The sequence below is a fragment of the Sciurus vulgaris genome, assembly GCF_902686455.1.
Source record: "Sciurus vulgaris genome assembly, chromosome: X".
Lineage (NCBI taxonomy): Eukaryota > Metazoa > Chordata > Mammalia > Rodentia > Sciuridae > Sciurus > Sciurus vulgaris.
This window is the reverse complement of record NC_136471.1, coordinates 17,262,867-17,289,844: the sequence shown is the minus strand read 5'-3', so window position 1 is coordinate 17,289,844 and position 26,978 is coordinate 17,262,867. Positions and strand designations below refer to the sequence as shown.

Genomic DNA, 26,978 nt, shown 5'->3' with positions numbered 1-26,978 from the left:
TTCTTTCAGAGCTTGAAAAATGTTGTTCCAGGCCCTTCTAGCTTTTAGGGTCTGGATTGAAAAATCTGCTGATATCCGTATTGGTTTCCCCCTGAATGTAATTTGGTTCTTTTCTCTCACAACCTTTAAAATTCTGTCTTTATTTTGTATGTTAGGTATTTTCATTATAATGTGCCTTGGTGTGGGTCTGTTGTAATTTTGTGTATTTGGAGTCCTATAAGCCTCTTGAACTTGATTTTCCATTTCATTCTTCAGATTTGGGAAATTTTCTGATATTATTTCATTGAATAGATTGTTCATTCCTTTGGTTTGTTTCTCTAGGGCTTCCTCAATCCCAATAATTCTTAAATTTGGCCTTTTCATGATATCCCATAGTTCTTGTAGATTCTGTTCATGATTTCTTACCATCTTCTCTGTTTGTTCAACTTTGTTTTCAAGGTTAAATATTTTGTCTTCAATGTCTGAGGTTCTGTCTTCCAGGTGTTCTATTCTACTGGATATGCTTTCTATGGAGTTCTTAATTTGGTTTATTGTTTCCTTCATTTCAAGGATTTCTGTTTGGTTTTTTTTCAATATCTCTAACTCTTTATTGAAATGATCTTTTGCTTCCTGTATTTGCTCTTTTATCTGTTGATTGGTGCGATCATTCAATGCCTGCATTTGCTCTTTCATCTCATCATTCAGTGCGTGCATTTGCTCTTTCATCTCATCATTTGCTTCTCTGATCATTTTAATCATGTACATTCTGAACTCCTTTTCTGTCATTTCTTCTGCCACGCTGTCATTCGGTTTTATTGATGTAACATCTAGATTTGTTTGTGGCATTTTCTTTCCTTGTTTTCTCATATTGTTCAGGTATCAGTGGACCGCTGAGATGTTGCAGATTTCCTCTATTGACTTACAATGTCCTTGAAGATTTCTATATATATCCCCACTTAGCCTTCAGTAGGCTGAAGTCTTGGAGGAAGTTGAAATGCGGTTCTCCACAAGGACGCTGCTTCTCTAGGAGTGGTGGCCTCCAGGTGATGTATATTCCCTGCTAGTGGGCAGAGGTGCCTCCACTTGTTGACCAATGGTCATTCAAAGGGGAACTAGGCTGTGGGCTGAGGCAAGGCCTGTTTGGGCCTGTGTCTCTGGTTTTACCGTCCTTTTGGGGAAACATCATCCGGCAGGGAAGACTCACCTGGTGGGGGTGTCTCACTGGCCAGTTCCCCTCCTAGAGGTTCCCCTCAATTTACAGCTACCGCCTGGGCTGGGCTGCCTTCCTCTGCAAAGTTCCCAGGGGCCGGCCCTACCTCCTGGGCCTGGGAGCCTCACCCTTCGCAAATGAATCTCCTTAGGCTGCCCCTCCTCAGGGAATCTGCCCGCAGTTCTGGAACCTTTGCTCCTCCCCTAAGCATGTCTCTGTGCGGCTCTTCCACCCAGAAGCCTCCTAGATCCTGGGACCCTGCTCTGCACCTAATCGCCTGGCTATGAGGCCCCTCCTCTGAGCAGCCACCTGGGGCCCCGTACAATAGGTCTAAGTCCCAGAGACCCGCCGCACGCCTCTTCCTCCAGACAGCTGCCCCGTATTCTGGTGCGGTCACTAGGAGTCCAAGCAACTCACTGCGTGCCTCCTCCTCCCACCAACCGCCCATAACCCTGGGCAATCACTCCGAGTCGAAGTGACCCGCCCCGTTCCTCCTCCTCCTCCAAGTAACCCCCCGGATGTTCTGGAGCGGTCGCTCTGAGTGGCTTTGAATCCACGTGACCTGCTGCACGCCTCCTCTGGGCAGCCGCCCGGAGCTCTGGTGCGGCCACTCGAGACCAAGCAACCCACTGCGCTCCTCCTCCAGGCAGCCCCGCTATGTTCAGGAGCGGTCGCTTTAAGTCCAAACTACTCACCAATCGCCTCCTCCTCTGAGCAGCCGCCTGGAGCTCTAATGCAGTCACTGCGAGTCCAAACAGCCCGCCGCGCTCCTCCTCCTCCTCCTCCTACTCCTCCGGGCAGGCCCCGGTGTTCAGAAGTGGTCTGAGTCCAAACAGCTCGCCGCGCAGCTCCTCCTCTGGCAACTGCCTGTAGCTCTGGTATAGTCACTCCGAATCCAAGCGGCCATGCTCCTCTTCCTCCTCCTTGTCCTCAGGGCAGGCCCCGGTGTTCTGAGTCCACACAGCTCTCCTCGCCGCTCCTCCTCTGGGCAACCGCCCGGAGCCCCAGTGGTTGCTCCGAGTCCCAGCGCTGTGCTGAGCAGCCTCCTCTACGATGCTCCCATATGATTGTTGATTGCTTGTAGATCTTCTTCTGTGAAGTGTCTATTCATTTCCTTAGCCCATTTGTTGACTGGATTATTTGCCTTCTTGGTGTAGAGTTTTTTCAGTTTTTTCCTCCCAGTCCCTCCTCTGGGCCGCCGTCTGGAGCCCCAGTGGTTGCTCCGAGTCCCAGCGCTGTGCTGAGCGGCGTCCTCTATGATGCTCCCAGTTGTCCGAGTTCACTGCTCCAGCGGGGGGAGGGGTGTGTCGCCGGGCAGCTCTACTTCACAAATTTCCCTGCGTTCCGGGACGACCGCCCCATCTGGGATGCCTCCCCAACGGGGGAGACTCACCCGGCTGGTTTGAGTTGGTCCCAAGTCTCTCAATATCTCCTCTTTTGAATCTTGAGTCCTGGAGCAACATGAAATGCAGCCACCCTCTAGGCCGCCATCTTGAAACCTCTGTTGTGGGTTTCTTGATGATTCATTTTATCAAGTGTCTATAAATCCCCCTTATTCTTTTTTTTTTTTTGTAGATGGACACAATATCTTTATCTTATTTATTTATTTTTATATGGTGCTGAAGATTGAACCCAGTGTCTCACATGTGCTAGGCAAGTGCTCCACCCCACAACCCCAGTCCCCCTAGCCCCACAGCTCCCCTTATTCTTAACTTGCTGAAAGATTTTTATCATGAATTTAGTTATGTAGTTTTAATTTGCCTTAAAAAATGGGTTTGAATTTGTCTTCCTGTGCTTACTTGCAATCTTTATATCTCTATTGGTGAAAAGTCTATTCCTATAAATATGGGGTTTTGTGAAATGCCCTTTCTACATCAACTAATATAAGCACATGATTTTCTTCTTTAGCTTATTAAAATAGTGGATTGTGCTGATTTTTTGATTTTTCCAAAGTTGAACCAGCCTTGCATATCTGGAGTAAGACCCACTTAGTCATGGTGCATGATTCTTTTTATACATTGCTGCTTTCAGCATATTAATATTTTGTTGAGGATTTTTGCTTTAAGTTTAGGAGAGATGTTAGTCTGTAAAGTTTTTCTCCATACTATCTGTGATTTTAGTATTAGGATAACATTGGTTTTATAAAATACATTTGAAAGTTTTTATTTCTCTTCTCTTTCTGGAAGAGGTTGTATAAAATCAATGTTAATTCTTCTTTGATAGTACATGCTGGTAAAATCATCTGAGCCTGGAGATTTCTTCTTCTAGAACTTTTAATTACTAGTTCAATATCTTTAATGGTTGTGCTGTTATTGCCTTATTATGTTTTTAATGGCTAAGGAATGTGTAGTACTATCCCATTTCATTCCTGATATTAGTGTTTTGTAACTTTTCCCTTTTTCACCTTTATTAGCCTTGCTGGAGATTTTTCAGTTTTATTGACTTTTTAGAAGAGTCAGCTTTACTCCATGAATTTTTCTTTTGTTCTTTTTAAAACTATTTTCAATTTCAATTTTTAAACTATTTTAATGGTTTTATTATATATTTCCTTTTGCCCACTTTGGATTTATCTTCCTCTGTTTTTTCCCTAGGTACTTGAAGTGGCAATCTGGATCATTTTGAGACTTCTTTCTGTTACCTGCATTTGGTGCTATACATTTCCTTCTCAATGCTGCTTTAGTTGTGTCTGAAAAAAAATTGTTATGTTGTATTTTATTTTCATTCCATTCAATTAAAAAATTTCTTGGAGATGCCTCCTTCAATTTGAGGATTATGTGGAATTTTGACTAAAATTTTTCCTATGGTCTTTCTGAAATTAATTTGTAGTTTGATTCCACAATGATAAGAGGAAACAATCTTATAATTATTAAAAATTTGTTGGAGTCTGTTTTATGGCTCAGTATATGGTCTATGTTGGTGAATGTTCTATGGGTGCTTCAAAAAATATGTATTCTGCTATTGTTGGGTGGAGTGTTCTATAAATGTCAGCTAAATTCCATTGATTGTTTTTCAGAACTTCTATATACTGACTGATTTTCTGTTTTGTAGCTCTATTAGGTGCTGATAGAGGGTTGTTGAAGTTTGAAGCTATAATCATGGTTCTATTCACTTCTCCTTTTGGCATATATGTTTTGCTCTGCTGATTGAGTGTGTATGCATGTAATATCATTGTCTTCCTGGTGGCTCAATCCTTTTATTGTAAAAAACTGATGACTCAAGTAATTTTCTTTGTTCCGTACTCTACTGAATATTCATACAGTCACTTTTGCTTTTATTAAACTGACTGTTGGCATGATATATACTTTCCCATCCTTTTTACTTTCAATCTACCTATATCTGAAGTGCATTTTTTTTGGTAAAAAGCAACCTGCAGACTACGTGAATGTATGTTAGAATTTCATCTTGATTTAGTTTAATGCTTTGTGTTTATCTCTTTGTTTAGTCTTCTTATGGTTGCTCTTGGTATTTCAATATAAATATGTGACATCACAAGTCTACTGGTATTAATATTTTACCACTTTGAGTGAAGTATGGAAACCTTTCTTCCGTTTTTGTCCCTTAACTTTTTTACTTAATTTTTACTGTCTTGAGTAACAGATAGTGCTACAATTTTTCTCTTAATCATCAAATATGACTTATAAATCTCATGAAGGAAAGAATAGTCCATTGTATGTACCCATATTTATGCTCTGTTGATTGCTTGTTCTTTCTTCCTGATGCTCCAACTTTCCTTTTTAAAAATAATTTCCTTTAGCTCCATCCATTTACTGGCAAATACCATAATTTTATCCTTCTTTAAGGTTGAATAATATTTCATTGTATATATATATACCACATTTTCTTTATCCATTCATCTGTTGAAGGACACCAAGGTTGGTTCCACAGTTTAGCTATTGTGAGTTGAGGTGCTATAAAAATTGATGTGGCTGCATCAATGTAGAATGCTGATTTTAAGTCCTTTGGATGTAAACCAAGGAGTGGGATAGCTGGGTCATGACTGGTGTGATTCTACATCATGTACAACTAGAAAAATGAGAAGTTATACTCCATTTACATATGAAGTGTCAAAGTGCATTCTACTGTCATGTATAACTAATTAGAACAAATAAAAAATAATAATAATTTTCTTCCTATTTGAAGTACTCCCTTTAGTTAACCTGCTAAAGGTAGGCATGCTAGTGACCAATTATTTTAGTTTTATTTCATCTAAAAATGTTCTTATTTCCACTTCATTACTCAAAGATAGCTTTGCTGGACATAGAATTCACAGATAACAATTCTTTTCTGTCAGCATTTGAAAAATGTCATGATACTTCCTCTGGCCTGTGGTTTCCAGATGAGAAATCTGCTGTCATTTAAACTGTTGCTCCCTTGTATATGTCATTACCCTTTGGATATTTTCAAGATTTTCTTTGTCATTTAGTTTTCAAAAGTTTAATTATGATGTTAGACATGGATTTCTTTGGGTTTATTTGTTTGAGGATCCTGAATTTGTAGGTTTGTGTCTTTTGTCATTTTTAGGATACTTTAAGCCTTTATTTCTTTTAATACATGTTTAGTCCCATTGTCTTTATCCTCTTCTTTTAGAAATTCTGTAAGAATACTGATATTTTGTTACTGTCCCACATGTCCTTAAGGATCCGTACATTTTTTTCAATCTTTTTTCTGTTGTTTCAGTTGGGTAAATTCTATTGTTCTCTTTTCAAGTTTATTAACTACTGTCATCTCCAATCTGCTATTGAGCCCATCCTTGAGGTTTTAGAACTGTTATTATGTTTTCAGCTCTATAGTTTTCATTTAGTTCTTTATCACTTCTATTTTTATTATGAGCTTATTTTTTCATTTCAAGAGAATTTGTATTTGCTTTTATAATTACTTTTATGGTGGTTGCTTTAAAATTCTTGTCAGATAATTCCAATATCTGATTCATCTTGGTGTTATCATGAGTTGATTATCATTTCTCATTCAAATTGTATTTTTCTTGGTTCTTGGTATGATAGATGACTTTTAAAACTGTATTGTGGACAATTTGCCAATTACATTAGGATATTCTGGGTCTTATTTTAAATTTTCATTTCAGCAGATAGTCATCCTGTTTACATTTAACACACAAGTCTTGGCCCACTTTTGTGTGATGTGCTTCCAAATACAGATTAATTTTTAGAGGCTTTGTGCTGTTATTTTGTCTTTCTTGATTAATCAGGTATCTGAGGCTACAAAGCTACTGCTGCCTGGGTAGGGAGTAAAAGATATTTCCCCAGGCCATGCCTCCAGATTTGTCACAGGGAAGGAGGAACATGGTTGGACCCCCTGATGATATTCCTTAGCATACTTTGTGTCTCTGGGCAGGAAAGAAGAATTTTGGGTACCTTTTGTCATACTCTCTGGCTGCACTCATATCTCTGGGTGAGGGAGAGAAGGGCATGGTGGTGCACACCTGTAATCCCAGTGACTCAGAAGTCTGAGGTAGGAGGATCACAAGTTTGAGGCCAATCTCAGCAACTTAGTGAGGCTCTAAGTGACTTAGAGAGATCTTGTCTAAGAATTTAAAAAGGGCTGGGAATGTGGCTCAATAACTAAGTGCCCCTGGGTTCAACAATCCCGAATTAAAAAAAAAAAAAGAGTTATCTTAGGCTGCAGGTTCAAAGAGGCTCCCTGGGTCAGGCCACTTGCTGTTACTGGCTCCTTTTTTCCTCTTAAGCCTGCCTGACTTAGTATTTCTGAGTGGCTGAGGAGACTCTTGGGAAGAAAGGAGCAAACAGTCTTTCCAGATCAGGTTTTGTACGGCCAGTGTGTTTTGGTAGGCAGAGGTTATCTAGGTCTGGCAGGGATGGAAAGGGCTTTGGCTGGCTGCTTATTGTTAGCAAGGATCCCAATTAGTTGCCATTGCTGGTGGTGTCAGTCTTGCTTCATGTTGTCAGATGAACTCTTGTTTGATCTAGAAAGGGATAAGCCTACTTGGACTATCTTCTGCTGCTATGTTAAAGATTGGGAAATGCAAGACCTGGGTTGCCTTTTTATACTGGGTTGGGGTAGGCAAGATGTCCACTATTAAATCATTCCACTAGTCTTGTGGTTCCAAGTCAGTTTGCTTTAATCATAGTATCATTCATAGGTATTTGATTGTCTCTCATACCATTTCCAGGATTTATAGTTATTCTTACTTGGAAGAGAAATGGAAAAGTGGACCTATGTCATCTTGTTTATTTGAGAAGTCTCTGTTTGCTTTTAATATCACTTCTTGGGCAATAGTGTGTGTGTGTGTGTGTGTGTAGATGAATAGGGTAGAGAAAAATGACAGAGATGATATGTTTAGCATTGTATCTACCTCAATCATTTATAACTTATAACATTTTCTTTTCTGACCAGGACAGGAATTATATTCAATTGAGATAAGTATAACATTTAGGCACCATAACAAAAAACCTATACCACATATGGAGAAGAGGGAAAGATTGGTGAAGCAGAAGTATAGTGAACTTCATTCATTATAAATGATGAGTGTGCCAAAAGTCTGAGCTACTGAATTTGAGAAAAATAAAAGTACATGTAGATTAAGACAAAAAGGATACCAATAAATAATCAAAGAAGTTTCTATTCACTATCAGCCTACGTTAGACACTAATCATCTTTAACATGTTTTCTAACCCATTGTAATGAATTACTAGACTTAGGTTTGAAAGATTCTTTAATTCCTATGGGTCCTGATTCTAAAAAGTTGCTGATGTTTGATTGGATCGTCTTTATTTGGCATATGAATGATTCTTTAAAGCAGATACTCTTTCAGGGAATGGTCCTAATTTGGGATCACCATTGGGTTTCAATGCCTGGGATAGCATGTTTGCCTTAATGATTCAATTTAGCAATGTGATACTGTCCTCTAAAGTTTATGTCTTACAAGATATTTTAGATGATTGCTGTATTTTGTAATGTTCAGCATTTGAAGAATTTGGCCTTTAGTATGGAACTTTGTTTCTCCTTGATTGTATCAGGTAGAATCTTTTTGTTTTTTTCCTCCTTGGTGGTTCCATGTAAATTGAGGGCATGCATTTATGGGTGCTAAATAATTGAGGCATTGCCATACTGTCTTATTGCTCCTCTAAATATTTTATCTGTGAAAATCTTATCTTCTCAACATTAGACCTCTGTGCACCTCATCTTTAAATGAAGAAATTGAAAACAATCCCCAAGACTTGGTTCTAAAATTCTGTGATTTTCATGAATGAAGATTTAAATTTTTATTAGCAATTACTTTAGAGGAAAAATTTGATACAGCAGTCCCTCTGGAGGAAAAAACTTTGCATCTAAAAGATTCAATGGGAGGTTTTCTGAAAAATACAAATCCAGTCTTCAGGTTAAAATGGAGCAATGTAAGAAGAAGTATTTTCTTTCTTTTTTGGGGGGAAGAATCAGGAATTGAACCCAGGGGCACTTAACCACTGAGCTTCATCTCCAGTCCTATTTTGTATTTTATTTACAGAGAGGGTCTCATTGGGTTGCTTAGTGCCTTGCTAAATTGCTATGGCTGTCTTTGAACTCACAATCCTCCTGACTCAGCCTCCTAAGCTGCTGGAATTACAGGAGTGTGCCATTGTACCTGGCTGAAGTATTTTCATTTATAATTTTTTTTCTTTTTTCTTTTTTTTTTTTTAAAGAGCACATTTTTTATTTAACTTTAGTAATACAGTGATTTTCATGTGCTAGTTCTATAAAATCACCCCAAACACTGAATTACTGAATACTGAATCACTGCCCCTGGGAGCCACTGATGGATACATAACATTGTTTCATATGTGTTTCTGTTTAAGGACATTTATTTATTTTTTTAAAATTTTTTTTATTGTAAACAGATGGGATACATGTTGTTTCTGTTTGTACATGGAGTAACAGCATACCATTTGCATATTCATAAATTTACATAGAGTAATGATGTTTGATTCATTCCGTTATTTTTTTCCTCCCCTCCTTGCCCCTCCCACCTCTCTTTTCCCTCTATACAGTCCCTCCTTCCTCCATTCTTGTCCTCCTCCCACCCCCCATTAAGTGTCATCATCCGCTTATCAGTGAGATCATTCCTCTTTTGGATTTTTGAGATTGGCTTATCTCACTTAACATGATATTCTCCAATTTCATCCATTTGCCTGCAAATGCCATAATTTTATTCTTCTTTATAGCTGAGTAATATTCCATTGTATATATATACCACAGTTTCTTTTTCCATTCATCAATTGAAGGGCATCTAGGTTGGTTCCATTGTCTGGCTATTATGAATTGAACAGCTATGAACATTGATGTGGCTATATCTCTGTAGTATGCTGATTTTAAGTCCTTTGGGTATAGGCCGAGGAGTGGGATAGCTGGGTCAAATGGTAGGTCCATTCCAAGTTTTCTAAGGAATCTCCACACTGCTTTCTAGAGTGGTGGCAATAATTTGCAGCCCCACCAGCAATGTATGAGTGGACCTTTTCGCCCACATCCTCTCCAACACCTATTGTTGCTTGTATTCTTGATAATTGCCATTCTAATTGGGGTGAGATGGAATTTTAGTGTAGTTTTGATTTGCATTTCTCATTACTAAAAATGGTGAACATTTTTTCGTATGTTTGTTGATTGCTTATAGATCTTCTTCTGTGAAGTGTGTGTTCATATCCTTAGCCCATTTGTTGATTGGGTTATTTGTATTCTTCATGTAGAGTTTTTTGAGTTCTTTATATATTCTGGAGATTAGTGCTCTATCTGAAGTATGATTGGCAAAGATATTCTCCCACTCTGTAGGCTCTGTCTTCGCACTGCTGATAGTTTCCTTTGCTGAGAGAAAGCTGTTTAGTTTGAATCTATCCCAGTTATTGATTCTTGCTTTTATTTCTTGTGCTATGGGAGTCCTGTTAAGGAAGTCTGATCCTAAGCCAACAAGTCGAAGATTTGGACCTACTTTTTCTTCTGTAAGATGCAGGATCTCTGGTCTGATTTCAAGGTCCTTGATCCATTGTGAGTTGAGTTTCGTGCATGGTGAGAGATATGGGTTTAGTTTCATTCTGTTGCATATGGATTTCCAGTTTTCCCAGCACCATTTGTTGAAGAGGTTATCTTTTCTCCATTGCATATTTTTGGCACCTTTGTCTAGTATGAGAGAATTGTATTTATTTGGGTTTGTGTCCATGTCCTCTATTCTGTACCATTGATCTACCTGTCTATTTTGGTGACAATACCATTCTGTTTTTGTTACTATTGCTTTGTAGTATAGTTGAAGTTCTGGTATTGCAATACCCCCTGTTTCATTCTTCCTGCTAAGAATTGCTTTAGCTATTCTGGGTTTCTTATTCTTCCAGATGAATTTTGTGATTGCTTGCTCTATTTCTGTAAGGTACGTCATTGGGATTTTAATTGGAATTGCATTGAATCTGAATAGCACTTTTGGTAGTATGGCCATTTTGACAATATTAATTCTGTGTATCCAAGAACATGGGAGATCTTTCCATCTTCTAAGGTCTTCCTTAATTTCTTTCTTCAATGTTTTGTAGTTTTCATTGTAGAGTTCTTTTACCTCTTTGGTTCGAGTGATTCCCAAGTATTTTATTTTTTTTCGGGCTATTGCAAATGGGGTTGTTTTTGTCATTTCCCTTTCAGATGTTTCATTGCTTGTGTATAAAAATGCTTTAGATTTATGTGTGTTGATTTTATAGCCTGCTATTTTGCTGAATTCATTGATGTGGTCTAGAAGTTTTCTGGAGGAGGTTTTTGGATCCTCTAAATACAGAATCATGTCATCCGCAAATAGTGACAGCTTAAGTTCCTCTTTTCCTATTCGTATCCCTTTAATTTCTTTGGTCTGCCTAATTGCTCTGGCTAGAGTTTCGAGGACAATGTTGAATAGAAGTGGTGAAAGAGGACATCCCTGTCTTGTTCCCGTTTTTAAAGGAAATGGTTTCAGTTTCTCTCCATTAAGAATGATGTTGGCCATGGGCTTAGCATAGCCTTTACAATGTTCAGGTATGTTCCTACTATCCCTATTTTTTCTAGTGTTTTGAGCATGAAGGGGTGTTGTATTTTGTCAAACGCTTTTTCTGCATCAATTTAAATAACCATATGATTCTTATCCTTAAGTCTATTGACATGATGGATTATGTTTATTGATTTATGGATGTGAAACCATCCTTGCATTCCAGGGATGAACCCCACTTGATCGTGGTGCACAATTTTCTTAATATGTTTTTGGATACGGTTTGCCAATATTTTGTTAAGGATCTTTGCATCTATATTCATCAAGGATATTGGTCTAAAATTTTCTTTTCCTGATGTGTCTTTTCCTGGTTTGGGTATGAAGGTGATATTAGCTTCATAGAATGAGTTTGGTAGGGTACCCTCCTTTTCTATTTCCTGGAATACTTTGAGAAGTATTGGAATGAGTTCTTCTTTGAAGGTCTTGTAGAACTCAGCTGAGAATCCATCTTGTCCTGGGCATTTCTTGGATGGTAGGTTTTTAATGGCTTCTTCTATTTCATTGCTTGATATTGATCGGTTTAAATTGTGTATGTCCTCCTGGTTCAGTCTGGGAGGAGCATATGTCGCTAGAAATTTGTCAATGTCTTCGGTAGATTCTCATTTGTTGGAATACAGATTTTCAAAGTAGCTTCTCATTTTGTTATGTATCTCAGTGGTGTCTGTTGTGATATTTCCTTTTGCATCATGTATTTTAGTAATTTGAGTCTTCTCTCTCCTTCTCTTTGTTAGTGTGGCTAAGAGTTTGTCTGTTTTGTTTACTTTTTCAAAGAACAAACTTTTTGTTTTGTCAATTTTTTGAATTGTTTCTTTTGTTTCAATTTCATTGATTTCAGCTCTGATTTAATTATTTCTTGTCTTCTACTACTTTTGCTGTTATTCTGTTCTTCTTCTTCTAGGGCTTTGAGCTGTAATGTTACGTCATTTAGTTGTTGACTTTTCATTCTTTTCTGGAATGCACTCCATGCAATGAAGTTTCCCCTTAGTACTGCTTTCATAGTGTCCCAGAGATTTTGATATGTTGTATCGTCATTCTCATTGACCTCTAAGAATTTTTTTTATCTCCTCCCTGATGTTTTCTGTTATCCATATTTCATTCAATAGCATATTATTTAGTCTCCAGGTGTTGGAGTAATTTCTGTTTTTTGTTTTGTCATTGATTTCTTCTCTCAGTCCATTATGATCTGATAGAACACAAGCCAGTATCTCTATTTTTTTGCATTTCCTAAGGGCTGCTTTGTGGCATAACATATGGTCTATTTTCGAGGAAGTTCCATGTGCTGCTGAGAAGAAAGTGTATCTGCTCGTTGATGAATGAAATATTCTATATATGTCTATTAAGTCTAGGTGATTGATTGTGTTATTGAGTTCTATGGTTTCTTTGGTTGGATTTTGTTTGGAAGATCTATCTAGTGGTGACAGCGGTGTGTTAAAGTCACCCAGAATTATTGTGTTGTGGTCTATGTGATTCCTGAAATTGAGAAGGATTTGTTTGATGTACAGGGATGCACAATTGTTTGGGGCATAAATATTTACTATCGTTAAGTCTTCCTGATTTATGGTTCCCTTAAGCAGTATGAAATGTCCTTCTTTATCCCTTCTGACTAACTTTGGCTTGAAGTCCACTTTATCTGATATAAGGATGGAAACCCCCGCTTTTTACTGAGTCCATGTGCGTGGTAGGTTTTTTCCCATCCTTTCACCTTTAGTCTGTGGATGTTTTTTTCCATGAGGTGAGTCTCTTGCAGGCAGCATATTGTTGGGTCTTTCTTTTTAATCCATTCTGCCAGTCTATGTCTTTTGATTGATGAGTTCAGGCATTAACGTTCAGGGTTATTATTGAGATATGATTTGTATTCCCAGTCATTTGGGTCTATTTTTGGTTTTTAATTTGGCTTGGTTTCTCCTTTTTGTGGTTTTTCTCTAAGGTAGTTCCTCCCTTTGCTGACCTACATTGTTGTTTTTCTTTTCCTCCTCATGGAATATTTTGTTGAGAACATTCTGTAGTGCAGGCTTTCTATTTGTAAATTCTTTTAACTTTTGTTTATCATGGAAGGATTTTCTTTCATCTTCAAATCTGAAGGTATGTTTTGCTGGGTATAGGATTCTTGGTTGGCAACCATGTTCTTTCAGAGCTTGAAATATGTTGTTCCAGGCCCTTCTAGCTTTTAGAGTCTGGATTGAGAAGTCTGCTGCTATCCATATTGGTTTCCACCTATATGTAATCTGATGCTTTTCTCTCGTGGCCTTCAAAATCCTATCTTTATTTTGAATGTTAGGCATTTTCGTTATAATGTACCTTGGTGTGGATCTGTTGTGATTTTGTGTATTTGGTGTTCTGTAAGCCTCTTGTATTTGATTTTCCATTTCATTCTTCAGGTTTGGGAAATTTTCTGCTATTATTTCATTGAATAGGTTGTTCATTCCTTTGGTTTGTATCTCCATGCCTTCCTCAATCCCAATAATTCTTAAATTTGGTCTTTTCATGATGTCCCATAGTTCTTGGAGATTCTGTTCATGATTTCTTACCATCTTCTCTGTTTGGGAAACTTTATTTTCAAGATTAAATATTTTGTCTTCATTGTCTGAGGTTCTGTCTTCCATGTCGTCTAATCTTTTGGTGATGCTTTCCATTGAGTTTTTTATTTGTTTTTTTCCTTCATTTCAAGGATTTCCGTTTGGTTTTTATTGAGAATCTCTATCTCTTTGTTGAAATGATCTTTTGCTTCCTGTAGTTGCTCTTTCAGCTTATTGGTGTTAACATTAATTGCCTGCATTTGCTCTCTTTATCTCATCCTTTGCTTTGCGAATCATCTTAATCATGTATAATCTGAAGTCCTTTTCTGACATTTCTTCTAACATACCGTCATTGGATTCTATTAATATAGAATCTAGATTTGTTTGGATCATTTTCTTCCCTCCTTTTTTCATGTTGTTCATGTATCTTCCCCTCTAGCAGTGCAGATCTGGGGTATTGCAGATTTCCCCCTATAGGCTTATAGTGGCCCTATAGGTTTCCAAAACATTTTTCTTTAAGGGGAGATCAATATTAGCAGTGCCCAATTTAGACACTATGCAATCCTAGATCAAATAGCTCCTATGAGGACAATAACAATGTTGTCATAATAAACAGAATGAGTTCAAATATTATCTTCAGTAAAACAAACAGATTTGCAGTAAGGTCTGCAATTTCTAATGGAGGACAAAGAGGATGCAGAGGGATGTAGAATGTAGCTGTTAATGGGACAAGAAAAGAATATACAGAAGTTCTAGATAATAGAAAGGGTGAGAGTGTAATCAAAAGAAATCAGATGTTAGCATGCAAAAAGGGAGAAAGAGACTCTGAGGGAACAGGTAAACAAAAGGAAAAGAGAGCAAGAAAAGTAAAGAAATAAAAACTTAAATTTTTTCAATAAGGAGAAAAAAAGAAAATCTACAGTATAACAGTCATATAGTAATGAAACCTCCCAGTGTTCAGTAGCCTGATGCATGAGAGGTACCTGACAATGAGCTTCAAGCCTCCAGCAGGCGTCTCAGGATGGGATTTGCCCCACCTAAAGATTGGAGGTACCACTTCCAGGATTATCCAAGATGGCCGCACTGGCTTCCAAATGTGTTGGCAAATGGGGAGCTGCAGCTCAGGGTGTGGACGTGGTCAGCTGGAGGTCCTGGAGGCGGGTGCAGTTGGTCAGGCAGGGGTCCTGGAGGTCGGGTGTGTTTGGTGTGGTTGTGGGATCCTGGAGGCCATGTGCAATCAGTTGGTCTGGGGTCCTGGTGACAGGGCACAGTCAGTTGGTCTGGGGGTCCTGGCGGCAGGGAGCAGGCAGTTGATGTGAGGGCCCCAGAGGCAGGGAGTGATCAGTTTGGCTGAGGGATCCTGGAGATGGGGCTCAGTCAGTCTTCCCAGGGGTCCTATGGGGCCTGGCTGTTTTCTCAAAATGGCGGCAGCCACGTGTAATCAAACCTGCAGGTACTGTCACTGAACTTCCAGGCAACAGCAGGCAGCTGGTGCTCCACTGGCGGTTGGCAATCAGTTTCTTATGGTATCTTTTGAAAAATATTTCAGTACCATAAAACTTTCTCAATAATATATGAGCTCTTTGAGGGAAGGACTCATGCTATAAGTCTATGTATTTCTCACAGAACTTAGAAGAGTATTCACAACTCTTTTTAACTTTAATTAACCTGAATGGAGGCAAAAGCTAGGCTTGCATGGTCTTCAGAGCAGGGTGTACAGTTTCATGGGGTGACCAGACAATATGCTAGAATATAGGAAGAAAATATTACAACTTCTGTTTACACTTTTTACCATGTTTGACATTTCTATTTTTGTGTATGTTTATAATGTACACAATACAAATATATACACAGATCTATCTATCTATTATCTATCTATCTATCTATCTATCTATCTATCTATCTATCTCATTGTTAAGATAGTTTAATCCTGAGACTCCAGATGAGAACATTTTCAGTCTCCAGTGTTTAGATGAGTGATAAAAACTTGACCTAATCAAAGTCAGGTCAAATATTTTTTGAGAACTTACTGTGTGCCAGGTATTATGCTAAATGTTTGGCATACATTAACTTACTTAAGTCTCATGACAATTTTATAAGGTAGGTGTTATTACAGTCCTTATATTGCAGAATAGGATACAAAGCACAGACATTAAGTAAGTTACTGCAAAGTTATGTAATAAACAAGTAATGAGTCAAGATTTAAAACTACTTCCGTTTGAATCCAAAGTTGATCTTTCTTGGAAGATTTTTCAAGTACATAATTCTATTACTTTAATAGATATAAAACCAATAGAATTACCTATTTCTTCTTCAGTGATTTCTGAGAGATATGTCTTTCAAGGATTTTGAACCTTTTCCAAATTTGTGTTAATCAGTGCTACTTTAGCATGTATTTCTCTTTTACAGGCATCCATATGAACATACTATGGTATGAATGTTTTCCATAGTAAAATAGTAAGTTACCTAACCAAGGTATTATGAGAACCATATAGTGATATTAGTGAGTGTACATCATCTTAAGAAAAATGAAATAAGTAATGTGATTACATCTGTGATATTTTTTTCCTCTTAAAAATTAAAAATAAATCAGATATCTTCCATAAAGAATTGTTTCTGATTTTCTAAGACTGAATCCAAAGTAACACTTGCTTTCTGGTTTTTCAGCTGTTTCTGAAAATATGACAATTGAAGAAACCAATACAACACTTTCACAACAAATAAACTTGACAACCCCTTCCCAAATTACTGGATTAAGACCACAAAAGACTGAACATTCAACTGCAGTGATGTCTAAAAGCATGCCTATGTTTGCAACTGATTATACAACTTTATTCTATTCCAATAAAACATCTCCACCTCTAGAAACAATGACTACATCAACAAATTTAAAGACATCTATAGCTGAGACAGCTACCTTTGTAGCAGATGGTTTATCTTCTTCTGCAGTCATCACTCAGCCTACCCAGAGTACATGCCTATGCACTACCACTGATTCCATAAAATTAACTAAATCCTCAAGTTCCAAAAGCACAAGGACAACAAAAATGGCAGAAACCATGACTACTAAGATCTTACATCCAACTACAGCTGTTCATTTCCTTTCCACATCTGGATTTACCAAGAATGCAGTTGCATCAAAAACTTCAGAAATTGAATCTCAGTCAGCTGTTATGAAGACAACATCTCTATTCTCAATTATTGAGTCAGCATCCATGTCTACAACATCTTGGCCCAAACAAAAATCTACAGTTATTGCACCTCTCCCTTTCTCCACATCTGGACAAGAATTTCTCTTATCTACAGCTACCAGAACTGTACCATGGTCCACAGTAGAAGAGACTTCAGGTAGAAGTATGGGCATTGAGACTGCATCAGCATTCCCATCTGAGTCTCTGCTCATCTCCACAATTACTCCAATGGATTCTGTATTTCCCAGAAATCAAACAATATCTACATTGGCAACAACTGATATGGAAATAGCATTTACAGTTCAATCTGTGATGCCTATTGAGACCACGCCTACCCTAAGAACATCAGAAACAAAATGGACATCTACAAATTTCCAGAATATTTCTTCACCCAGCTTGGGGGATGCCATATCTACCTCCATTTCAAAAGAGACCTCCTCTATGGCTCTTTATTCCATGACCTCCTCTCCAAACACTGGAACTCAGAATGTACAGACAGTTGTTGATGCTGAGAGTTCAAACACAGCCTTCACTCCTGCAATCATACTTACACCTACAGTGGTTGAAACTATCCCCCCAACAATCACAGGGCCACTACAGACCCATAATACACCCACAGCTGGTGAACACATGCTTACTTTGTTTTCTACTAAATCATTTTCCACATCCAAGCCATCTGAATCAGGTTCCACATCTACAACTGAGGAAACTGTGCATGAATTTTCCACCAATGTTACCACTTGGACTTCTAGGCCAGAACAGACCCTGGTTACATCTACAAATACAACCACCACACTTACATTTGTACCTAATGAAAATTTCACATCAGCATTATATGAGAATATTACTAATACAGAACATTTATCCACAGTTATCACCCCAATGGAAGCCTCCACAGAGAGCAAGACTACCACTAGTACTGATGCTACTACAGCTAGATATACAGCAGCTCTATCCAAAATAACATCTTCACAGTTTGCTAATTTTTCTACCACATCTGGAACCACCTCTGTAACTAAACTTCCTGAGTTTAATTTTACCACCTTACAACTAAAAACCAACTCTATGTCCACAGTAGGTGCAAATGAACTTCCTTCAACACCAAGGGAGACAGTTGTTCCACCAGCAGATATAATATCTACCCTTGCTGACATTAAACTAAATTTTTCTACTGAGGAAAACACTTCTGAGGCTACACAAACTGAAACAAATGGTACAAGCACATTTGGTGATACAACGGCCCCTGTACCAAAGTCTGTCACAACACAAAAATTCAGTGTTACTGTGACAAGAAAAGAAACAACTTCCCATCATCTTAAGGGAAAATCAACGATAGCAGCAGTAGCTGAGGTTTCTCAATTTTCAACAATGCTGGAAATGACAGATGAATCAGCACAAATGGTGACAGCTTCTGTCACTGTTTCCCCTTTTCCTGATATAGAAAATCTGACTAACCCATTGGATAATAAAACTGTAACTACTGAGGTGGGAGGGAGCTGGCTTTCAACAAAATTGATGAAAACCACACCTAGGAGTCTATACGACGTAGTTACAGAAATCTTTAATTCAACACACAACTATACTGCACATTGGACTTCAGAGACACCTGGGGGGAATTCTGCTCCATCTTCCACTTATGGGAGAATGCAGACAGTCCCTGAATCCCTGGGTGCTTCTACCACAAGAATACTGGAAGCCAGTTTCACCACTATTCCTACAGACAGGACAGCTTTGTTCTCATCTGCTAATATCTTGCCTCCACAGACTCCAGCTACTCATTCCTCAATAACCCCTACACCTGTTACCCATATGATTTCACTGCCAGTTAATGTCTCTGCTGTCACCTCTATGGTGGTGTCTGATGCAACTAAGGTGACCATGTCTGAGCCTTCCACACTGGCCAGAGATTTCTCCACATCTGAGCTCTCGGATGTTTCAACCCTGTCATCAGCTACAATGAGCACAGCATTGATGCCACAATTAAGTCAAAAAGCTTCCACAACTAGTGATGCCATGCCTACCCACAGAGACTCAACTGATACCACTTCAGGGGTCACAGTGATCTCTACTACAATGACACCCAAGGCAGAAACTGTAGTCTCCATGAGACCCTTCACTCCTATGACATCTAACACTAGGGCCACCCTTTCCTCCACCTCAGCTGACACAGTAACTCCATCCACACACCCTCTTGTCTGCTCAAAACCTCCCCCTGACAACATACCAATTGTGTCCTCTACTCATTTGGCCACAACTACATCTGCACCAGTAGCAACTCAACCCAAATCTCAAGTGGAGGAGACTTCTACCTATGCTCTTAGCTTTCCATATACTTTCAGCAGTGGTGGAAATGCTCTTAGCTTGGCTACTGGCACCACAGAGACCTCTGTTGTTGATGAGGACATGTCTTCATACACCTCTGTCAATAAGCTTACAACCTCAGTGGATGTTCACATTTCTCAGTCTTCCACACATCTTGTAAACACACCAGTCTTTACACAATTGGCAACTGGCACCTCTACTTTATCTTCTGACCAAGGGCAGATTATCACTTCCCTGGGGAAAACCCCAGGAACTTTGGCAGTGACAGAAATATCTCCTTTGAATAATTCTTTTGTTTATGACTCCCAGGGTACTTCATCCTTAGAAATGACAGATACAGGATTTTCTGAGACTACAAAACTTTCTAGCCATCGAACATATTTGCCTTCAGAGAGTCAACTTGGGACTACACCTGATGGGAATTCAGCTTCATTTCCCACTTCTGGGAGCACACAGGCTACATCTACCTTGACTTCAAGTAAAACAGCAGATGTTCACATTTCAGAAATGTCTACTGGTTTTGGGAAAACAATTCTCCCTTCACAAACTCTGACAATAACCACTTTTTTATCTCCTGATAAAGGAAGCACAAGTGCCCTTTTAGCATATACTCCCAGGACTGCAGAAATGATAGTGAATGCCTCTTCTACAACTCACCTTGTCTCATATCACCAGAATACTTCACTTGTTGATACCACAACTTCCAGAATATCAAATTCTGTGCTTATCAACACAACTCTTTCACACTTACCTTCACTTAAGACTCAACCCGAGGTGACTTCAGTGGCCTCTTCTACTTCTGAAAGCATACAGACTTTCTCTAAGTCTTTGTCTCCTTCCACAACTGGACTATCCAATAACAATTTTACAATGATGTCTACTGATGGGATCACCACAGCCCTTTCTGTTCCAAATGTACCTACAACACTTCTTGGGGCAACTTCCATGACAACATCAATTCCCGTTTACCATATGTACTCAATGCCAGTTAATGTCACTACTTTTACTTTCAAAAATATCTCTGACACTCCCACAATACCAATGACCGGGTCTTCTAAAACTACACACTCAGATTTTGGGAAAAATCCCACCATGGTCACTTCTGGGCCTATGTCTGAGATGTCCTCTATGGCAGTTAATAATTCTGCTTCCTTACCTGCAGCAGGCTATTTTGACAATTCCACAAAAATTGGGTCATTCTCTATTATATGGTCTTCAACTACCCCTAGGACCGCTATGACCACACGCACATCTACACTGAAGGTCATACCTGTGACATATGCTGGGCCTACTTCAGAAATGATCACACCTACATCCACATCCTTTCCAACAGAGCCAAGTTTTCCATCCATGAAAACCATTCCAACCACTATTGCAGCTGGAATAATGCCTTCAGCTGTAGGCACCACTGCCTTCTCTATACTTAGTTCTAAGAACTCTGAAGCTATTTCCTCCATTCCAGTGACCACATTTTCACCATTACTGTCAACAACCCAACAATCATCACAAGGAGATGAGGCTACAACTCTGGACATATTACTTGGGATTGCTAACAGCTCCCATTATACTGTGAGCAATGGTAGAGTGACTGCTCTCACAAATACTTATTCCAGAACTCCTGTCTCTGAAAGTGCACTTTTGCCCACTCCTTCAGATAATCTTCATACTTCCTTGAATATCCAGGTTTCCCCATCTTTGATTGACTCTAAGAGCACTCTTGGGCCCACAAAAAGTGTAAAAGCCACCACCACTTACCTTTCCTCAAATACAGGAAAGATGACTTCCTTGTCAGAAAATATTTCCTTTACAGCTGAGATAACAAAAAGAGCTACATCTGGGAATACTCCTGTTTTATATCCTTCACGGACCTCATCCAATACAACTACTCCCTTTTTGACATCACTTCTTCATTCACCTCATGGTACTGAGGCAAATGCTGAGTTCTCTACTTCAGAGGTCTCTCTTACATCCCAAATGGTTGAATATCCAGTTCTGGGAACAGTTACATCTAGTAACACACAGTCTCTGCTTACAACTTCCCAGGAGACACCCAGAACTGAAGATTCTCAGTTTCAAATTTCCACCACTACTCATGTGCCTACATCCAAAAAGATGGAAACAGAGACTCAACACCTTGTCCCTGGGTCTTTGTCAACATTTGCAACCTCTCAGTCTGGTCTAGTCTCTAAAGATGTTATGGTAATGACATCAATTACCACATCAGAATTTCTTCCTACCTTTGCGATTTCTGGGAGTTCTTCATTATCAACATCTTTAAGAGACATCTCTACCTCTTTGGCTAATATTAAGCACACATTTGAGAAAGCAATCACATCTGTAATGCCTAGAACCACACAAATACCAAATCCTTCTGTAATCTCCAAGGCAACTACTTCATCCATGCTGACTTGGATCTCATCTAGTCTTCCTTCAGGTTTCCCCCTGGCAACTATAACTAATCATCCTCACATTATAACTTCCTCCCCAATAGCGGTGTCAAAATCCACATTTCCAAATTCTTCCATGATATCAACATACCCACCCATTAACATTAAAACACTGCCCTTTTCTACTGGAAGCAACACACTCACAAAAAGTACTCCTACACCTACCCTGGGCAGTATCATTAATGGCTCTCCAACTTCTCTCCCTATTTCTACAAAAATCACAGATGATAGTATGTACATTTCCACATCCCCTGGGATATCCTCCAGAGCCACTGTGACTACCAACTTCAGAATTGGGTCTCAACCGCCATCTGTTGGTGGAATGAGTATGTGGCGTTCTACAACTGACCACACCCTATCTATTGGTTCCATGCCTCTGCCTAACCCTACAAACACATCTGCATGGAGCACAATTCCAGCTGCATCAGTATCTTCTACTTTAACTCTTCCTAAGCCCACACTGGTTTACCTTATAAATACAACCACTGCTACATCTGCTGCTACTGGAGCTTCATTTCCATTCACAGCTACTGGAATGACACATCCCTCTACAGCAACAATGCCTTCACTAATGTCTTCCTCTTTTGAGACAACCTGGCTGGACTCCACATCTTCCTTTGTATCTACAGAAGCACTGACTTCCTCAGTTTCAGCTGGGTCCAAAGGTACTATATTTTATGCATGTGTCCCTAACAGAATACATGATGGGTATATGTTCCCCAAGTTAGTTCTCTGAGGGCAGAAGAGATGAAGAGGTGTGCAAGTGTTCATATTCTTCAGAGGCATAGTGGGTACATTAGTACCTTATCCAAACAGAATTGTCTAGAAATGTTTCTTGTATTTATTGAGATATAATGCAAATGTATCTTTTCACTCAGTATGACATTTCTAAGCCTTCTTTCCACATGTTTTGTTCTTGATGCCCTGGCTGACTCTGCCAATGTGAACGTACTAGAAACTTCACCCCTACCCAGTAGGGGATCGTATGGCCCTAGGTCTGACCATGTTTACCACGCATCAGAAAACACTGGAATATATTCTATGTTGCCTTTAAATTCCTGATGTGCAGGTCTTAGCCTTTTCCAATCCCATATCCAGCTGACTAAGAATACTTATCCATAAACAGGGAATATTTGACTTCCGTATTGTTCCAATTTTGTGTGTCCCTGAAACTTACACTATTTCAAAATTAAAATGATAGGATACACAAGAGCAGGAGGAACTTAAGGAGAGAAAATCCTGAAGCAGAAAGAAAGATTGGGGTGGGGTACTCAGGTTACTTTCTCAGTACAAAAGCTCATATGAGATAATGTTCATTTTGGCCAGTGAATGGACTGAAAATCTGTTGGTCAATGAAAGTAGAGAATTTGGGGGATTTGTAGCATATCCATCAACTATGTAGAACTCAGGAAAATGTCTGAATAATTAAAACAAAAATGGGATGATACCATTCTGTTTTGCTTTTGAATATGGTGCCAAAAGTGATGGTTCTTGACCTTGCAGTTAAATTAAGCAAAGTTTAGGCATGAGAGGTCATTGTTTCATTTGTTTTAAAATGGACAGTGGTTTTAATCAAATTTATAGAAGTCAAATTTCTTGAACTAAATGAATAAAATTAATCTCCTTGTTTTTAGTTACAGTTTCCTTCTACAATATTGAAATGAGTTTCTCTGTCTTTGATGAAGAGCCAAGGGTCCCTGTTACCAGTGTTATAAGTGAATTTGCAAAAAATTGGGTAAAATACTTTTTTGAATACTTATGGTACATCTAAATGTATATGACAAAGAGTTAGTAGGTTAAAATTGGATTTTATTTTTTTTCTATCAGTAATCCATTTCACAGATAATGAGTTTTGATTTTTTGCACCTCAAATCTATTCTGTAAACAACACTGTGAGGATCTATGCAATCACTTTCATAGTGCCAACAGTTGAAAACTTTTATGGAATGTTATTATTTTCATTTGTTTAGAGCTGCATATTTCTCTCCACTGACACAACTTCTAAGTCTGCCATATTTTTCTATTTGGGTTAAAGTAGGAGAACAGTGATAAATTCTGTGCCATTGTGTTTAAATATCTTTGTTTTCTGCATCTTAACTTCTCTCTCCTTGCAGTTTTCTGATAGTAAGACTAATACAATTTGTAAAAATTATCAGATATTAGTATCTAAAACAGAAAACAAATCTCCTCTACTGCTGCTCCTTCCATTAACTCCTCCTAATGGTCTAAAGCATATTCACTTATATATTTTAGATCTTTTCTATACATATTATAACATTAATGCATGTGCATTTATTCATATCAATAATTGGAATCATACTATTATGCTACTCTTCAGTTCTCTACTTACTCAACCATGTATATTTCAAATTTAATTTTTGTGGTGCTGATAACCAAGCCTTGGCAACCCTTGTACATGTTTAGGCAAGCACATTATACCAGTAAGCTGTATCCCCAACCATTAACCATTTATCTCTGAGCATATTCATGGTGGCAAATATAGATCTACCTCATACACTTTAACAAATGAATAGGATTTCACTATATGGTTGAAATGTAGTGTTTTCTTCTTTCAAATCTAGATATCCATTGGTGGACATTTAGGTTGTTTCTATTTTGCCTCTGTTTTTAAACACTTCTTAGAGCAATGCCTTTGAAATAAATTTTGAGGCACTGGAAGATAAATTCCTAAAATTGTAATTGTTACATAAAAGATTGTGAAGGTTGTACATATTAAGAGTTATTAACAAATGGCCTCCCAGATAGGTAATACCAACTTGCATCTTCCATTCAGCAGTGAATGGTCACACTGGTTTCCCCTCTCCCCATCAGCACTTACTTTCAAGTATATAGGACATGAGTATAAGTGCTTGAAAATGGGTGAGTGTATCAGTCTACTCATGTTGTCTTATGAAGCTCTGACAGACTAGGTGACTGGAAAGATAGGCATTTGTTTTCTCACAGTTCTGGAGGCTGGAATTTCAAGATAAAGGTGTTGTCAGGGTTGGTTTCTGGTGAGCTCTCTCTCCTTGGCCTGCATATGACTGCCTTCTTGTTGTGTCCTTACAGTATTTCCTTTGTGCACATGCATCTCTGTCCTCTCTCTCTTTTTTTTTTATAAGAATACCAGTTATATTGGATTGGGGCCCCACTCTTATGATCTCATTTGCTCTAGCTCCAAATATTATCACACTTGGGGTTAGGGCCTCGACATTTGAATTTTTGGGGGAAATATTTCAGCCCATAACAGTAGGTAAAATGTAAATTGGAAAACTGAAGGGAGCAGGTTTAGATGTTGAGCCAGCTGAAATAATGAATGCAGCTTACTGATCACATTGTCCCAGGTGACTTTGCTGGGTTAAAATAGAAGAGTAAGAATATGAAACTGATTTTTCTGTTTTTTTTTTTTTCTTTTACAGTTGAATTATATCTTTAGAGACAGTGAATTTTCTCTTGCTAATCTGGCTATCCAAATAAAAAGCAGGTATGTGGATGACATCTTTACTGGTTTGAAGGGCAATTTGAGGGCATTCTTGATCTATTCCTATCCAGTAGAAATTTCCTTTTGTACACCTGAAATTTGGGGGCTACCACATTTATAGTTGCATCCTCCCTTCTAAGTTTTCTTTGAAATGAGGAAATGTATCTTATTATTGTAGAGTATAAAGCCAACAGGAGGACAAAAGAAACAAAAAATAAGTTGAAATTAAACTGAGTTATTTCTATTGCTCTTATAGTTTCTAAAATTTCATGAATCTGTGACTCAAAGAAATCATGCCTTGAAGGGATGAAAAGCTATAGATGTCCAAGTCCGTGAAGATTTATAAGACCTTTTACTTTCAGATGATGTACTTTTTGGAATTAGAAATTCCAAAGGGAATATGGAATGTTTAAAATGAGGAATGTCAACTACTCCAAGACTTGCTTGGGGCACAAATTTCAAGAGGTGATTGAAATAGGCAGAAACTGAGTAGTATCAAGGAAACCATGCTAAAGGCTTTCAGTCACCTGAAAAATGCTTCCTGTGCTTTATCTCTGCACAAATATTAGTTCTCAGTTAAAGGGACACCCAGAACGACAGGAATGGCTCTGTTAAACCTGATCAGCTGATTTAAAAAATTGTCTTACTCTGTTTTCTGTCACATTATCAGAATACTTCATACTGGGTAATTTATTTAAAAAATGAGATTTATTTTGGCTTATGAGTCTGAAGGCTGGGAAGTTCATGATCAGGTAGCCACATCTGGTGCAGGCATGGAGCTGCTTCAACTCATGGTGGAGAGGGGAAGGTGTGTGTGAGCAAGTGTGCACAGAAGAGGTAAAACAGGAGGGGCAGTCTCATTTTATAACAATCTACTCTCATGATAACTAATCCAGCCCCATGAGAGTGAGAACTCACTCATAATAGAAAGACATAAATCCATTCATAACACCTCTGCCCTATGATCCGAACACTTCTAACTAGGCTCCATCTCCCAACACTGCCACTTAGGGAACCAAGTCTCAACATGAGCTTTAGTATTGATAAATCATATTCAAACCGTATGGCTAAATGTGAGTACCTTCTCTAAGCTGTATTTCTGTTTTTCTTATATGTTCAAATATTCATAGGTGGGAGGTTCATATAAATGAATGTAAGTAAATCTGTTGTAGATGATTGTCTTAGTTTGGGCTACAATAATAAAAATACTATAGACTGGGTGACTTAAACCATAGGAATTCATTTCCTACAGTCTGATGGCTGGGAAGAAAGCATGGTCAGGTCCTAGTGAAGGCTTCTTTTTTTATTGTGTCCTCACATGGCAGAGAACAGAGAAAGAGGAAGCTCTCCTGTCCCTACTTTTAACATCACTAATCCTGTTCATGAGAGTACCACATTCCTGACTTAAGTACCTCCAAAAGGCCACATCTTCTAATATCTCATAGGGGATTAGGCTCCAACTTGTGAGTTTTGAGTAGACACAAATATTCAATCCAAAACAATTACTAACACAAAGTTGGAGATATTTGGGTTATACAATTTTCCTTTTCAGAATTGTTTATTGTTGTTCCTTACTGCAAGGTAAGATGTGGCCATTGTAAAATCTTAGAATTTTACAGAAATACATGACATGGAAAATGAAAATCTCTGGTAAGTTACCTTTCCTTACTCCTTTAAAAACTACTGCAAGGGCTGGGGATGTAGCTCAGAGGCAGAGCACCTACTTAGCACGCATGAGGTTCTAGGTTCAATCCTCAGCACTGAAAAACAAAAAAACAAAAAACAACTGAACAACCTATTTTATATATTCATCTAGATTTTTTCTCATGCAT

General features: G+C 38.5%; 1 protein-coding gene across 11 annotated transcripts in view; it reads left to right on the top strand.

Annotated features, from left to right (window-relative positions):
* The window catches only part of ADGRG4 (adhesion G protein-coupled receptor G4), a 135,783-nt gene that overhangs the window by 49,946 nt on the left and 58,859 nt on the right, over window positions 1-26,978 (top strand). For all 11 annotated transcript variants that reach the window (XR_013761202.1, XR_013761203.1, XR_013761204.1 and 8 more), the window contains 3 exons: window positions 16,373-22,330; window positions 23,300-23,400; window positions 25,085-25,149. Coding sequence is in view for 8 of the 11 variants with exons in the window: in XM_079124575.1 (XP_078980701.1) it covers window positions 16,373-22,330; window positions 23,300-23,400; window positions 25,085-25,149 (6,124 nt within the window). In the remaining 3 variants the exon portion in view is untranslated. The remainder of the gene's footprint in view (window positions 1-16,372; window positions 22,331-23,299; window positions 23,401-25,084; window positions 25,150-26,978) is intronic.